Source organism: Stegostoma tigrinum, chromosome 24 (genome assembly GCF_030684315.1).
Source record: "Stegostoma tigrinum isolate sSteTig4 chromosome 24, sSteTig4.hap1, whole genome shotgun sequence".
Classification (NCBI taxonomy): Eukaryota; Metazoa; Chordata; class Chondrichthyes; order Orectolobiformes; family Stegostomatidae; genus Stegostoma; species Stegostoma tigrinum.
In genome coordinates this window covers 1,944,689-1,960,254 of record NC_081377.1, presented here as the reverse complement: position 1 = coordinate 1,960,254, position 15,566 = coordinate 1,944,689, and the positions used below count along the sequence as shown (strand labels likewise).

The following is a 15,566-nucleotide window of genomic DNA, read 5'->3' as shown; positions in this document are numbered from 1 at the left end:
CGTTCTCGACCTAATCCTCACCAATCTGCTGACTGCAGTTGTATCTGTCCATGACAGTATCAGTAAGAACGACCACCATAAGTTCTCGTTGAGACAAAGTCCTGCCTTCACACAGCTAAGACCTTACATTGTGCTGTGAGACACTATCACCATGTTAAATGGGACAGACTTTAAACACATCTAGCAACTCAAGATTGTGCATCCATGAAGCACTTTGGGCAATTAACAAAATCCAAATTCAACAGAATCCAAAACAATCCACAGCCTCATGGCCTGGCAATATCCCCCACTTAACCATTACCATCAATTTACTAAACAGGACTTCTTGCACGCCAAACAGCATAAGCAGCAAGCGATAAACAGAGCTAAGTGATCCCACACCAATGAATCAGATCTAAGCTCTGCAGTACTGCCACATTCAGTCATGAATGCTAGCGGCCAATTAAACAACTCACTGGAGGAGTAGACTCCACAAATATCCCTATCCTCAATAATGGAAGAGCTCAGCACATCACTGAAAAAAGTTAACTCTGAAGCATTTGCAGCAATCTTCAGCCAGAAGTATTTACGGGATGATCCATCGGTGCCTCCTCCAATAGTCTCCAGCATTACAGATACCGTTCTTTAGCCAATTTGATTCAGTCCATGTGAAATTAAGAAACAGTTGGAGGCACTGAATACTGCAAAGGTTATGAGCCCTGACAACATTCTGGTAATAGGACGGAAGACTTGTGCTCCAGAACATGCTGGGTCAAGCTGTTCCAGTACAGGTTATAGCACCAGCAACTACTTGACAATGTTGAAAACTGTTTCAGAGATAGTAGGAACTGCAGATGCTGGAGAATCTGAGATAACAAGGTGTAGAGCTGGATGAACACAGCAGGCCAAGCAGCATCAGAGGTGCAGGAAAACTGTCGTTTCGGGCCTAGACCCTTCTTCGGAAATGGGGCAGGGGAAGGGGATTCTGAAATACATAAGGAGAGAGGGGGAGGCAGATAGAAGCTGGATAAAGGAGAAGATAGGTGGAGAGGAGACACAGGTCAAAGAGGTGGGGATGGAGCCAGTAAAAGTGAGTGTAGGTGGGGAGTTAGGGAGAAGAAAGGTCAGTCCAGGGAGGATGGACAGGATGAGGTTAGTAGGTAGGAGTTGGGAGTGGTGCTTGAGGTGGGAGGAGGGGATAGGTGGGAGGAAGGATAGGATAGGGAGGCAGGGACAAGCTGGGCTGGTTTTGGGATGCGGTCGGGGGAGGGGAGATTTTGAAGCTTGTGAAGCCCACATTAAGGAGGCCACAACGGGAACAGCGGATACAGTATACCACGTTAGCAGATGTGCAAGTGAACATCTGCTTGATGTGGAAATTCTTCCTGGGGCCTGGGATGTGGGTGAGGGGAGAGGTGTAGGGACAAGTGTAGCACTTCCTGTGGTTGCAGGGAAAAGTGCCGGGGGTGGTGGGGCTGGAGGGGAGTGTGGAGCTGACAAGGGAGTTACGGAGAGAGTGGTCCCTCCAGGAAGCAGGTAAGGGTGGGGAGGGAAAAATGTCTTTGGTGGTGGGGTCTGATTGCAGATGGCGGAAGTGTTGGAGGATGATGCGTTGGATCTGGAGGTTGGTGGGGTGGTATGTGAGGATGAGGGGGATTCTGTTTTGGTTTTTATTGCGGGGAGGGAGTGTGAGGGATGAGTTGCGGGAAATGCGAGAGACACGGTCGAGGGTATTCTCGACCACTGAGGGGGGTGAAGTTGCAGTCCTTGAAAAACGAGGACATTGAGATGTTTGGGAGTGGAATGCCTCATATTGGAAGCAGATGCGGCGGACGCAAAGGAATTGGGCATAGGGGTTGGCATTTTTGCAGGAAGGTGGGTGGGAGGAGGTGTATTCTAGGTAGCTGTGGGAATCGGTGAGCTTGAAATGGATATCGGTTTCCAGGTGGCTGCCAGAGATGGAAACAGAGAGGTCCAGGAAGGAGACAGAGGTATTAGAGATGGTTCAAGTGAACTTAAGGTTGGGGTGGAAGGTGTTGGAGAAGTGGATGAACTGTTTGAGCTCCTCATGGGAGCATGAGGCAGGTCCGATACAGTCATAGATGTAACAGAGGAAGGGGTGGGGCTATGAAAGAGGGATTGTTGAAAACTGCCCAGTTTATGTCCTGTACACAAAAGCAGGTTCCAGCCCATCACAATCCTATCAGCCAACTCTTGATCATCAGTTAGACATGGAAGGTGTCATCATAAGTAAGATCAAGCAGCACCTGCTCAGTAATAGTAACCTCAGTTTTTGCAGGTCAATCATCTCATCTCCAAGACAATACTGCAGGGATTCTTCAGAGTCGTGTCCTAGGCCTGAACATCCTTAACTGCTTCATCAATGACCTTTCACTCCATCAGAAGAGGGGAGTGTGTGGGGGCATTGGGAATGTTCCTTGATGAATGTACAATGTTTAGTGCCATTTGCAACTCAAAATTTGAAAGTCCATGTTCAAATGCCACACATGGCCTCTTTTCAGGAAAGCTTACGACATCTTGTGTCAGGCATCGAAAAGGGCCAGGAGCAAAGACACTTGTCTGGGTGGGTGGGTGCGGTGTGGGGGATGGTGGATATGAAGTTCCACCTACTGACAGCTTCCAGCCAGCTGGAGGATGGCAGCACTTTTGTACTCAGTGTTTCCATTCAATAGGCAGTGGCCACTGCTAACACTGCACCCATCTGAGAGTACTGAGGAAGAAGCTAGGGTACGGTGGGTGAGGGTGGATAATCAAGGTATTAGGGTCTTAGGGTGAGAATGTCAACAGTAAGGCCAGAGAAATTTATTCCAGCTGTCCATTTCTCCCCTTCCTAATGTTGGGCCCCTCAACGAAACACTGAATGCCTTATTCAGGAATTCCTAGCCCTGCAGCCTGCACAGAAACCGTCATTAGGTTAATGAACTGAACTAGGTAAATGGGGTGGTGAGGTAAGAATAGCAGCAGGAGAGCCACCTACCACTTCCCATCCAAAAGAATGACCCCAGCTCTACCAAACCCACCTTCAGGAAGGGCACAACATTACACCACTGCAGCAACCTGGGCTTGTGGAAGACACTATACAGATTCAAACATGTGTATTTTTCTGATTTCTAATCAATAGCTAAAATAACCTCTTTGTGAATCAACAAATAACATTTGTTTTGTACACCAATTTTCTGGTTGTACCAGAGGTGTCCACCTTCTGATGAAGTGTTGATACTGTGTTAGTACAAGCACCTGATTTTTAATTGACCTGTCTGGACACATTATGACACAACTTTATTGCGAATGGTACTTTAACTTGGACGTTCTCACCCAGAGTTAGGCACACAACATTTACACAGCAGACACTCACCCTAATAACATCGAGCGTAGAAGTTGAGATGTCATGTTGCAGCTCTACAGTTCATTGGTGAGGCCACTTTTGGAATAGTGCGTACAATTCTGGTCACCTTTCAATAGGAAGGGTGATGTTAAACTTGAGAAGGTGCAGCAAAGATTTACAAAGATCTTGCCAAGACTGAAGGGTTTGAGCTATATCCCTCTTCTGATGGAGTGAAAGGTCATTGATGAAGCAGTTAAGGATGTTCAGGCCTAGGACACGACTCTGAAGAATCCCTGCAGTATTGTCTTGGAGATGAGATGATTGACCTGCAAAAACTGAGGTTACTATTACTGAGCAGGTGCTGCTTGATCTTACTTATGATGACACCTTCCATGTCTAACTGATGATCAAGAGTTGGCTGATAGGATTGTGATGGGCTGGAACCTGCTTTTGTGTACAGGACATAAACTGGGCAGTGGTTGAGAGGTTGAGTAGGCTGGGGCTTTTTCCCAGAGCACCAGAAACTGAGGGTTGACCTTATAGAGGTTTATAAAATCATGAGGAGCATGGATAGGTCTTTTTCCTAGGGTGGGGGAGTTCAAAACTAGAGGACATAGGTTTTAGGTAAGAGGGGAAATATTTAAAAAGGGCCTAAGGCATAACTTTTTCATGCAGAGGGTAGTGCCTGTATGGAATGAGCTGCATTTATAGGGCATCTGGATGGGTATATGAGTAGGAAGGGTTTAGAGGGCTATGGGTCAAATGCTGGCAAATGGAACCAGGTGAGATTGAGATGTTTGGACTGCATGGGTGCATTGGATCAAAGAGTCTGTTTCCATGCTATAGGGCTCTATGACTCTATAACTTGTGTAATTCTTTGAGTGCACTCATTAATACTTAATTAATGATTCTCGGGTGACTAAAGCACCTGCTTTGTCATTGAATTCATTAATACAAAAATAAAAGCAAACTAACAGAAGATTTGAGATCCATGAATGTTTTTCTAAAAGGGTGTGAGTATACTCAAAACGATTATAGACAGTTTGAAATGGTAGTGGGAGAATTACTGGAATTGATAGTGAAAGCATTAACTGTTACTGAGAAAGGCACGGGTTAATCAGGGATGGTCAGTATAGGGAAGGTTGTGACTTTTCAACTGAATTTTTTTTTGAGGAATGAATAAGGAGTTCTGATGAATATAGTGCAGTGGATGTACCGACATGGATTTTAGTGAGGCATTTCACAAAGGCATACATGGCAGACCGGTTTGAAAATTAACACACATGGGATAAGAGAAGTGTGGTGAGTTGGGTCCAAACTTGACTAAGGGACAGGAAACAAAGGGTTTTGGTCAACAGTTGGTTAGGTCATAGCCGGAGAGCTGTGTGCAGTTCTGGAATCTACATTATAGGCAGGATGTGGTAGCACTGGAAAGAGTGCAGAGGAGATTTACCAGGATTTTGCCTGGGCTGGGGAGCTTCAGTAATGAAGAAAGATTGGACAGGCTAGGGTTGTTTTCCTTAGAACAGAGGAGATTGAGAGGGGACATGATTGAGATGTACAAAATTGAGAGTGGCAAAGACAGGGTAGGCAGAAAGGGTCTTTTCCCATGATGGAGGGATCAATGACCGGGGGCATACATTGAAGTTAGGGGACACTTGCTTTGGAGGATATGTGATTAAAAACATTTTCATTGAGTGGATGGTAGGAGTCTGGAACTCACTGCCTGTAAGGGTGGTGAACCTCGTAACATTTTGTAAGTGTGAAGCTGGACGAACACAGCAGGCCAAGCAGCATCTCAGGAGCACAAAAGCTGACGTTTTGGGCCTAGACCCTTCATCAGAGAGGGGGATGGGGTGAGGGTTCTGGAATAAATAGGGAGAGAGGGGGAGGCGGACCGAAGATGGAGAGAAAAGAAGATAGGTGGAGAGGAGAGTATAGGTGGGGAGGTAGGGAGGGGATATGTCAGTCCAGGGAAGACGGACAGGTCAAGGAGGTGGAATGAAGTTAGTAGGTAGGAAATGGAGGTATGGCTTGAGGTGAGAGGAAGAACAGGTTAGGGAGGCGGGGACAAGCTGGGCTGGTTTTGGGATGCAGTGGGGGAGGGGGAGATTTTGAAGCTTGTGAAGTCCACATTGATACCATTGGGCTGCAGGGTTCCCAAGCAGAATATGAGTTGCTGTTCCTGCAACCTTCGGGTGGCATCATTGTGGCACTGCAGGAGGCCCAGGATGGACATGTCGTCTAAGGAATGGGAGGGGGAGTTAAAATGGTTCGCGACTACCTACTAACCTCATCCTCCCTCCTTGACCTGTCCGTCTTCCCTGGACTGACCTATCCCCTCCCTACCTCCCCACCTATACTCTCCTCTCCACCTATCTTCTTTTCTCTCCATCTTCAGTCACCTCCCTCTCTCTTGCTATTTATTCCAGAACCCTCTCCGAAGAAGGGTCTGGGCCCGAAACGTCAGCTTTTGTGCTCCTGACATGCTGCTTGGCCTGCTGTGTTCATCCAGCTTCACACTTTGTTATCTTGGATTCTCCAGCATCTGCAGTTCCCATTATCTCCCTCTCTCAACATTTTATAAGTATTTAGATTGCACTTGTACATATGAGACACATGAGGCCATGGCCAACTGTTGGAAAATGGAATTAGAATAGTTACTTGGTGATTGTTGACTGCCACAGACTCAGTGGGCTGAAGGGTCTTTTTCCGTTTATAGATCTCTAGGACTGAGATGTTTTTGCGAATGGAGAGCGGTTTACAATGGTATTCCACAGAACTGTCGGGTGGCATGGTGGCTTGGACTGGGACTGCACTTTGTTGCAATGTAAGGGAAACGAGGACCTTTTGAAGGCACACAAAAGGCACGGGTGGAAATTTATTCTAATTACGTTCTCACATTTGAAAACATATATTTACTTTTCTTCATTTATTTTCCAAGTGAATATCTGTCTAACAGTAACTAGAAGATTTAAGGTACAAAGTCCACCATCCTTAGCATTGGTTTGATGGTCCAAGGTGTGAAATAACAGCTCCTGCACCATGTGCAGGCTATGGAAAGTTGGAAGGTAATTGCTACCCTGGCATCTAGGGTCATTCTTTCTAGTCAATAATACATTGTTGTGCATCACAGACATTAATGGTATTGATTGCTGATGCTATCTAATGTGGTCAAATGTGTTTGGGACCAGGAACTATATGACACAGAGATTAATGCCTAATGTCACTCATACCATGTGCCCATTGCAAGCCCTCACATTGCTCAAATATGAAGCCCCCACATTCATAGAATGAAACTTACCCCACACGCTGGGTTGTTGCAACAGCCAAATACAGATCCATTGTGTTTTTGTTCTATGTACCTTGATGGAAGAGAATAGCTGTTGCGGTTTCATACATGAGTCACAATCTCAGCTTCGGACATGTGGTGAATCCTCAACTGTACACATTCCCTTCTTGGTAGCCCTAACCATTGGAACATCTTCATATTCCTATCCAATTGTCTATCTGTTAATTGTCTATAACTTGTCAATTTTACTGTCTGAGGTCCAAGCATATAAAGTGAACATCCCAGTGATAGTAGGAGAAAAATTACTGCAGCTGCTGGAATCGATACTGAAAACAACAAATGCTCGAGATCACAGTGGTCAGACAGCATCCATGGAGAGACAGCATGCTAACGTTTCGAGTCTGGATTTCAGAGATCTGGCCAGTCATCAGTTAGCTGCCCAGTCAAATCAATTAAGGAGCAAGGCCAAAGTCACTCATGAAGGCCTGTCCACTAAAAGTCAAATCTGAGTTATCGGGGACTACTGCTGTAGAAAGAAAATTTGAATGAGGACTACTCCCATTAGACTTTGAGAATTAGATCATAATCTGCGAACAAAGAATGTCAAGGGCCATAAGGAAAGTGCATATGAGTAGTGCTAAGCAAATCACTCATTCTGAAAGTAAGCACAGGTAAGCTGGGTTGAATGGTCTCCTTCTACTCTTTTCAAATAAAACGTTTAAAAGTTAGACAGCACCAGGTGGGGCACTGTAACAAAAAGAATAAAAATTGAATTGTCAACAGAAGTACATGGGGCCTTATCAAAATTAAATCAAAGCATTGTTATCATGGGATGATAATGCAGCCCAACTCCTGAGATAGCCACTGATACCTAAAGGCCTTTCCTCTGCTGCAACAATTCTATGATGGCAAGCACACGCTGGTGTTTGCCAATGATTAGTATTAGGACCATTGATCTGCTCTATATACACTATCCGGCGTATTGTTTTCAATAGCACGGATACGGTGGGCTAAAGTGCCAGGTCCTGTCCTGTTCAGTTTCAGATAACAATGTTCAATAATTTAATGAACCGTGGGAAGGACTGTAGCAGACCACAGATTGAACACAGGACGGTGAAATGAGTTGATTAAATTTAATGCACGAAAATATGAAGTGACAAATTTAGTTGAAAAAAATTAGGGGCATTAATCAGGTTAAATGGTACAATTTTAAATGATGGCCTCCCTTCTATATGAGATTCCACCAAAACTGGTGCTATGGTCAAAAACTCCCCTTAAGAGACATTTAATGTTGGCCCGCAGAAATTCGAAGCAGCCCCTTTAAGAAGCGGGAGTTGGCGCCGAACTATCGCGAGGTGCGCCTTTCTGTCTCCTTGAAGCAACGCGGGAGCCATCTTGTTTCCGTGCGAGGGGGGAGGGGTAGCGAGCGGAGAAGGAGACAAGCGAGGCGGGCAGGCAGGCGCTAAGACAGGGTGGCACTTCACACGCTGCCGGGTGAGTGTAGGGTCTGTGTCGGGGGCGGCGGGGAGAAAGGGTAAGAAGCGGCGGCAGGTGGCTGCGTGCCGCCGCCGCTCGGGCGCCATCTTTTCACCGCCTCGGTGTGCCGCTGCTCTCATTGGTGGACACGGGTCAGAGGTTTGATTGGTCTGAGGGTTTCGGCCGCTATTGGTTCGCGGGCCCGGACCCTGGGCCTTGGGCCCGGGGTGTGAGCCTTGAGCAGCCTGCCCGCCCGCCTTACATCCATCCAGCCATCCTTGGGCTTCGGAGGAGATGGAGGAAACGGGCCATTTTACAGAGTCGCCAGGCCGCCATTGAGCGAGAGCCCCCACCTTCCCGCCGGAACCCAACCTGCGCCTCGAACCCACCCCCGGTCACAACAACACAGGCATTGATTGACACCAGCTAGTGCCTGGCTCAGAGCAAGTCCTTGCATTATTGGATGCTCTTGATATGGTTCCAGGCTTACTAAATACGGATTGCAGGAGGACTTATAAATGGCTCAGGATACAGGAGGAAGCTCACTGGATGTTCTGGGCTTGACGTGCAGTGTACTTCTTGGTGCACTGGGCCAGAGGGCTACAGTTCTTCGTTGTAACTCATGGTGTACTGTTTCTCAGCTGCTCATTGTCACCCATGGCTACTTGAGAAGAACATAAATAAACGTAGGAGATAGATCACTGTCTGAACTGCTTATCCTGTTGCATCATGCTGTATGATCATGGCTGATCTTGAGCATCAAATCCACTATAGTATTTCCTCTCCGAAATTTTGAGATAGAATCGCTGGAATGTTAATCCAGAGACCCAGATAATATTCTGGGGACCTGAGTTTGAATCCCGCCATGGCAGATGGTGGAATTTGAATTCAGTAAAAATATCTGGAATTAAGAATCTAATGATGACAATGAATCTGTTGCTGATTGTCAGAAAGACTCATCTGGTTTGCTAATGTCCTTTAGGGCAGGAAACTACTTTCCTTACCTGGTCTGGCCTACATGTGACTGCAGACCCACAGCAATGTGGTTGACTCTGAACTGTCCTCTGGATTATTAGGGATGAGCAATAAATGCTGCCTAGCCAGCGATGCTCTCATCCTGTTTGTGAATAAAGAAATAAAAGTATATTGTATTCAAACTGAACACTGCATTCAGTGGTATTGTGATTGCTATTTCCCAATGGATCATTTAGTGGAAAGAAGTCATTGTAGTTCCAGAGGACCATAGGGATGCTTTCTCATTAGAGTGAAAGACAACTGGCAGTGAGTTTAGTGTGAGGGACACTATTCCTTAGGCAAGGGATGAGATTGTGAAGGATGGCCCTTCATGGTAACCTTGGAAATTAACTACACTGACTAAGAAGGAAGTTGGTTAGCTCATTTGGCTGAATGGCTGGTTACCTTGCACAGGGATGCCAACAGCATGTTTTATTGCCTCCATCATACGTCAGAGATGTGCATGTGCAATCTTCAGTCAACAATGTTCAGCACCATTTGCCACTCCATTACTGAAGCAGCCCAAGTTCATATGCAAGATCTGAACAATATCCAGGCTTGGGCTGACAAGTGCCAAGTAACATTTGCGCCACATATTTGTGTGGTAGTGACCATCTCCAGTAAGAGACAATCTAACCATTGCCCTTTGACTTTCAGTGGAGTTACCTTCACCAAATTCTCCACTATCAATATCCTTAGGGTTGCCATTGACCAGAAACTCAACTGAACTTGACATATAAACATAGTGGCTGCAAGAGCAGGTCAGACGCTGGCAATATTGACGTGAGTAACTTTCCTGACTCCCCAAAACATGTCCATCATCTACAAGGCTCAAGTCAGGCATGTGATGTAATATTCCCCACTTATCTGGATGGGTACATTTCCAGCAACACTCAAGAATCTTGACACCATTCAGGACAAAGCAGCCCACTGATTGGCACCACATCCACAAGGACCTACTCCCTCCATCACCAACACTCAATAGCAGCAGTGTGCACTATCTACAAGATGCACTGCTGAAATTCATTAAAGATCCTTAGACGGCACCTTCTGAACCCACAACCGTTTTCATCTCAAAGGACAAGGGCAGCATATGCATGGGAACACCACCATCTGCAAAATCCCCTCCAAACTATTCACCATCCTGACTTGGAAGTATGTCACTGTTCTGTCATTGTCACTGGGTCAAAATCCTGGAATTCCTGTCCTCAGGATACTGTGGATCAACCCACAGCATGTGTGCTGCAGTTGTTCAAGCAGGCAGCTCACCATCACCTTCTCAAGGGCAACTAGGGATGGACAATAATGAGTTGGCCAGGCATGATGTCGCTATCCCATCAGTGTATGGAAAAAAAATTACATTACTAATTAACCTTGCCTCATTTCACAGTGCTAAATATAAGTTAGTTTTGACCCTACTTAGTAACATAATGTATATTACTTTTAAGATTGTTTGTTAAATGTTATTTTGTAAGCAAATACCGCAATAATTTGCATTTTGCAAAGTCCCACAAACAGCAAGGAGCATCAACCTAGATTACAGTCTTGGAGAACAGCTTAAACCCATGACTCTACAGAGTTTGTGTGCTGTGAACAAAGCCTATTTGACACTATGGAACATAATGCCAAGTTACCATAAACTTTGAAACAGTTACAAACTGCTGGAAAATCTCAGCAGGGCTGGCGGTATTTTGACTGAAGAAGGGTCACTGGATCTGAAATGTTAACTCTGTTTTCCCTCCACAGATACTGCCAGACCTGTGTTTTCCCAGCAATTTCTGATTTTGAAATCTGTCTTAAAAATATTCTTCCATCACGTCTTGTCATAATACCATAAGATTCTAGACAACTTTTGCCAATTTAGTTATCATCACCCATATGGAGATAAAGTCTGTCATAGTTAATTCATTGCCTTTATTACAAACACCAATGATTTCTAATTTAATACTCTGTCCTACTGATGCAGGGGTCTATAAATGTCGCAACAATGCTTTTTGATTTCCACCTACACCGATTCTGCTTCACGATCTTCTCAAACAAGATACTTTCTCACTGATGTTCTTGTGTCATCCTTACTTTCAATGCTACCCCTCTCCACTTGCTATTCTGGCTATCTCCAAAATATTTTGTATACTAGAATACTTCCTGACATTGAACACCTTGCAACCATGTCTTTGAATTGGCGATTAAATGATCTCCGTCTATTTGTGCCACTTGTTCATCTATGGTATTGTAGATGCTTCATGCATTTAGACAATCAACTTTCAATTTTTTTTATAACCTCTGTTTCTTGCAATTACCTTATTTGCTGATGTACAAGTTATGTTCAACTCAGTTCTTGGTCATCCTCACTTTGTCTTTATTGCATCACTACAATATTTATTGCTTTTCAGATTTCAGATTCTCCCAACACTCCACTCCCTCACCCCTCTACTGCTAGTTTAAAGCTCTGTCCTCAATTTTAGTTCTGTGACTCGCCAGAATACTGTTAAGTGGAGCATATCCCAGCTGAATAGCTCATCCATCCATGAATACTGATGTTGGCACCTCATACATTGAAACCACCTTCTTCCCACACCTCTCCTTGAGCTGTACTTTGCATTCTTTGCTCAACCTGTGCTGATATAAATTGGCATCTTGCTCGGATAACATTGATTTGGGCCGTGACTGTACAGACTATCTTAGAAGTGCATTATTCCTGATTCTACCTACAGTTCACACTTTAGAGAACAGTACGCACTCCCTGACCACACTGCCTCTTAATGGTACTATGTTCCTTTTCATTCATGCCTGCTTGGATGGCATTCTATACCATAGTTTGTCCATTCATTCATTCTTTTCATTCTCATACTTAAAAGTCAGGGGCTGATCCTCCCTCCTAGGTGATCTAACAGCTTACATATGGAAAAGTTGTTTTCCATTGTGGGAGAATCTAGGATAATGAAGCATAATCTTAGAATAAGGGATTGCCCTTTTAACATACAGATAGGAAAGAATTTCACCTCAGAGGATAGTGAATATGTGAAAAAGTTTATTTATTGACATGTATTCAACGCAGAGGACTGTGAGGGCTTGATTTTTAAGTATATTCAAAACTTAGATAGACAGATTTTTAACTAATCAATTAGCTATTAACTCACACACAACAGAACTAATAGAAAGTTACTCTGTCCTAACTTGGAGCCAAAGGAGTCAGCCACCGGAGGTTGAAAAGAAGTACTGCAAGGAGTGTATCAGTGATAATGGGAACTGCAGATGCTGGAAGGAGTGTATGTTACCTTCTCAGCATCAAATTCCCATGTGAACCAAACTCTTAACTGTGTTGTTATACACTCAGCCATAATGTGCTTTCTGTGCATCCATTACTGTGCCAGCGCTGTGGACAACGGCTGGACTGGATACCGTCACAGGCACAGTTTATGGTTTTAAAAAATTACCCAAAGAACTGCAGATGCTGGAAATTGGAAAACAAAATCAGAAATTGCTGGGAAAACTCAGGTCCGGCAGAAACAGAGTTAACATTTCAGATCCAGTGACCCTTCTTCAGTCAAAATACTGCCAGACCTGCTGAGATTTTCCAGCAGTTTGTAACTGTTTCATAGTTTATGGTAACTTGGCATTATGTTCCATAGTGTCAAATAGGCTTTGTTCACCGCACACAAACTCTGAAGAGTCATGGGTTTAAGCTGTTCTCCCAGACTGTAATCTAGGTTGATGCTCCTTGCTGTTTGTGGGACTTTGCAAAATGCAAGTTATGGCTGTATTTGCTTATAAAATAACATTAACCACAATTTAATAAGTATTTGGCATGAAAAGAGACGTGAATCGGTGGACAGCATTTTTGCAGCTTTCAAAAATTGTGTGATCAACTCTTATTCCAAAGATGTGAACACAAAATCCTGGCTGACACACTAGCCTGGCAATGAAAGAGTACTGCACTGTCAGAGGTGTTGACTTTTTAAGAGAATGTCCAAAGGTCTGTGTCCCTGCATTTGGGTATGATTTCATGGTAATATTTCAAAGAAGCATGTGCAAGTTCTTCTAAGTGCCCTGACCAATATTTGTCCTCAGACAACCCCGATAACCTAATGTGTCATTCATCACATTGCTAGTTATGGATTTTATTGTGTCTACTTTCATCATAACAGTGCAACTTCACTTTGAAATTGACTGCAAAGGGTGCCGGAATTTGAAAGGTGCTATGTCAGTATATTTTCCAGTGCATGTTCTTTAGTAAGTGACGTACAGGGTGCAGTGGGAAGTAATGGTCAAATGTAGAATTGACTTACTGTCAAAGTGCAGGTGATGAGATTTGGAATATTGCAACCAAATAGGTATCAAGTTGTACATTCATTGATACTTCCTGCAGTAATTCTGATTCAACAAGTGATGCTTAACTATGAGATTAGTCAGCTCATCATATGGGTTTTTCTGGAATGTAGGTCAAATTCACTTTTATAAGATTCTCTAAACTTTTATATTTGATGTAAGATAATGAGGCTGAACTGTTGGTGTTGTAAGTATCAGGGTCAGTGTTCGTATGAGTAAATGTTATGTTGTCTGAATTATAATTTAGCTAATTAATGTAATTGCCAGATTGTTTTTCCAGTTAGATTCTGGGTGAATCAGTTTGGATGTGAACAGCTTTGAATTGCGCTGCATTAGCCAGAAAAATGTATTTATCCCTTTGGCATAGACTAGTTGATCCGAATAGCCTGTTTATATGTTGCATATCCAATGATGTATTGGGTTATTACGTTTATGGTGGTGACAAAATAGAAACACTTTTCTTGAATATCATTGCATCAGTTTCTGCAACAAACTTCCCTGCATATTTGCTCCAACTGGGATTAATAAGTAAAGGATATTAACATTTGTTATTGTTCACTGTGCTGGGTGCCTGCATTACTAAACATTGTTGCTTAGATTGAACCTGACTAAAGTACATTTCAGGATGTTATCCCTTCTGCCCTGCCACAAACTGATCCTGGAAGATCCTTGGGTGTTGCTGTACTTTCCCTTGCCGTGTCTGATCCCCAAATTGTGCCTCTAGTTGCCTTGTCTGATGCCATTGTTGCTAGGGCCTGTAATTTGTCTTTCCGATCCTATCTGTCGTTGCTATGACAAATCCCTGTGTTCTGCCTGCAGATGTTCTGTCAGTCTGTGATTTTGTTTTGCCCTCCAGTTGGCGCAGCTAGTTCTGGTGTTTTGCCTGTAGTTGACCTGTCTGACCCTGGTGGTTAACTTGATTGTTACCGGATTAAGAATCTGCCCAAGAACGGAACTCTTTACGTCGGAGACAGAGAATGGGATCATTTTGGTCAAGATTTTTGTAGAAAAATGAGTTGCGTGTTGAAATCCAGGCTTAAATAGTCTCGAGAACATTTTTCTTGTTGATGCCACCTATTACCTATGGCAGTTGCGTTTAGTTTTGCCAAAATTGCTTGAGTAATAGTAGCTTGAAGTGTCTGATCTAGCTCAATCTTTTGGCGATTTCAGCAAAGGTAATTGGGGGAAAGAGCCTTTAGGATGACGCGATCCCTTTGCAATAATTGATATAGCTGCTGGCCAATCGAGTATTAGGCGGTGCTGGAATGGAATGTTTGCAACCCAGTTCTGACCAATCTCGGAGGGCGTGAGGCGGGATTTGTGTGATGAAGGAGAAAAGCGGTGGAAAGTTTGTAAAAAAAACCTCTTCGCTGTGAAAGCAGAGAGAAACAAAGAGAGTTTACATGGTGCTGTTGGCAATGGAATCTACTCGTACTGCCAAAGGAAAATGTGCAAATACACAAGCTAATAAACAAACGATGTACTGATCGCTTTAATCCGAAAATCTGCTGCAGTTCTTTGTTCACAGTATCCTACAATTGTTTCGTGGTGTTCTCCCTGAATTAATGCTTGTGTTGAGTGTTTCCTTTGCCCATCCAGGCCTCCCCTATCTCTTCTGACCCCTATTCTGTCGGACAACCGAACCTGAAACCGGAAGTGTCAAATGGCCAGCTGATTGGCGTGCTGACTGTCCAATCAGGATGCAACACCCCGGGGAAACGCGAGGTGGCGTTCCAATGGCAGGCTGCTATGCTGGGGAGGCGGGTCTTGCACGAGTAGCAGGTTGGGCTGAGTTTCAGCCTTCACTTGCCGGGGGGGGAGAGAAAAGGCTGCAGGTTTGTTGTAGTGAGTTTATCACTGAGACAGGGGTCAAGTGAAAGACAAAGAAAAATGGCGATTGCGTTCATTTACTGGCTTCAGAGCTGCAAGCTTTCTACTTTGCACTGTGTCCTGTCTGTATTGCACTGCAGCTGCGTTTGGGGTTCGCTGCATTTGAGAAGGTTTTGATTGTTGGCCTCCTTGTTTTTTTGGAGCCTAGGAGTGTCTTCCAGTGCTCCTTTTCCTCTCCTTCCGGACCTGGAGAGGAAAGAGTACATTCGTACTATGAAGCTGGATGTTGGGGTAAGTTTG

At 44.3% G+C, this 15,566-nt stretch overlaps 1 protein-coding gene across 9 annotated transcripts in view; it reads left to right on the top strand.

Annotated features, from left to right (window-relative positions):
- Positions 1-7,979: 7,979 nt before the first annotated feature.
- Positions 7,980-15,566, top strand: part of nfyc (nuclear transcription factor Y, gamma) — a 99,352-nt gene continuing 91,765 nt past the window's right edge. For 3 of the 9 annotated variants that reach the window (XM_059654240.1, XM_048558285.2, XM_059654239.1), the window contains exon 1: positions 15,234-15,557. Coding sequence is in view for 1 of the 9 variants with exons in the window: in XM_059654242.1 (XP_059510225.1) it covers positions 15,540-15,557 (18 nt within the window). In the remaining 8 variants the exon portion in view is untranslated. Of the gene's footprint in view, positions 8,112-15,232; positions 15,558-15,566 lie in introns of those variants that run through there. The other 6 variants (XM_059654244.1, XM_059654243.1, XM_059654242.1 and 3 more) reach the window with 5 other exon arrangements.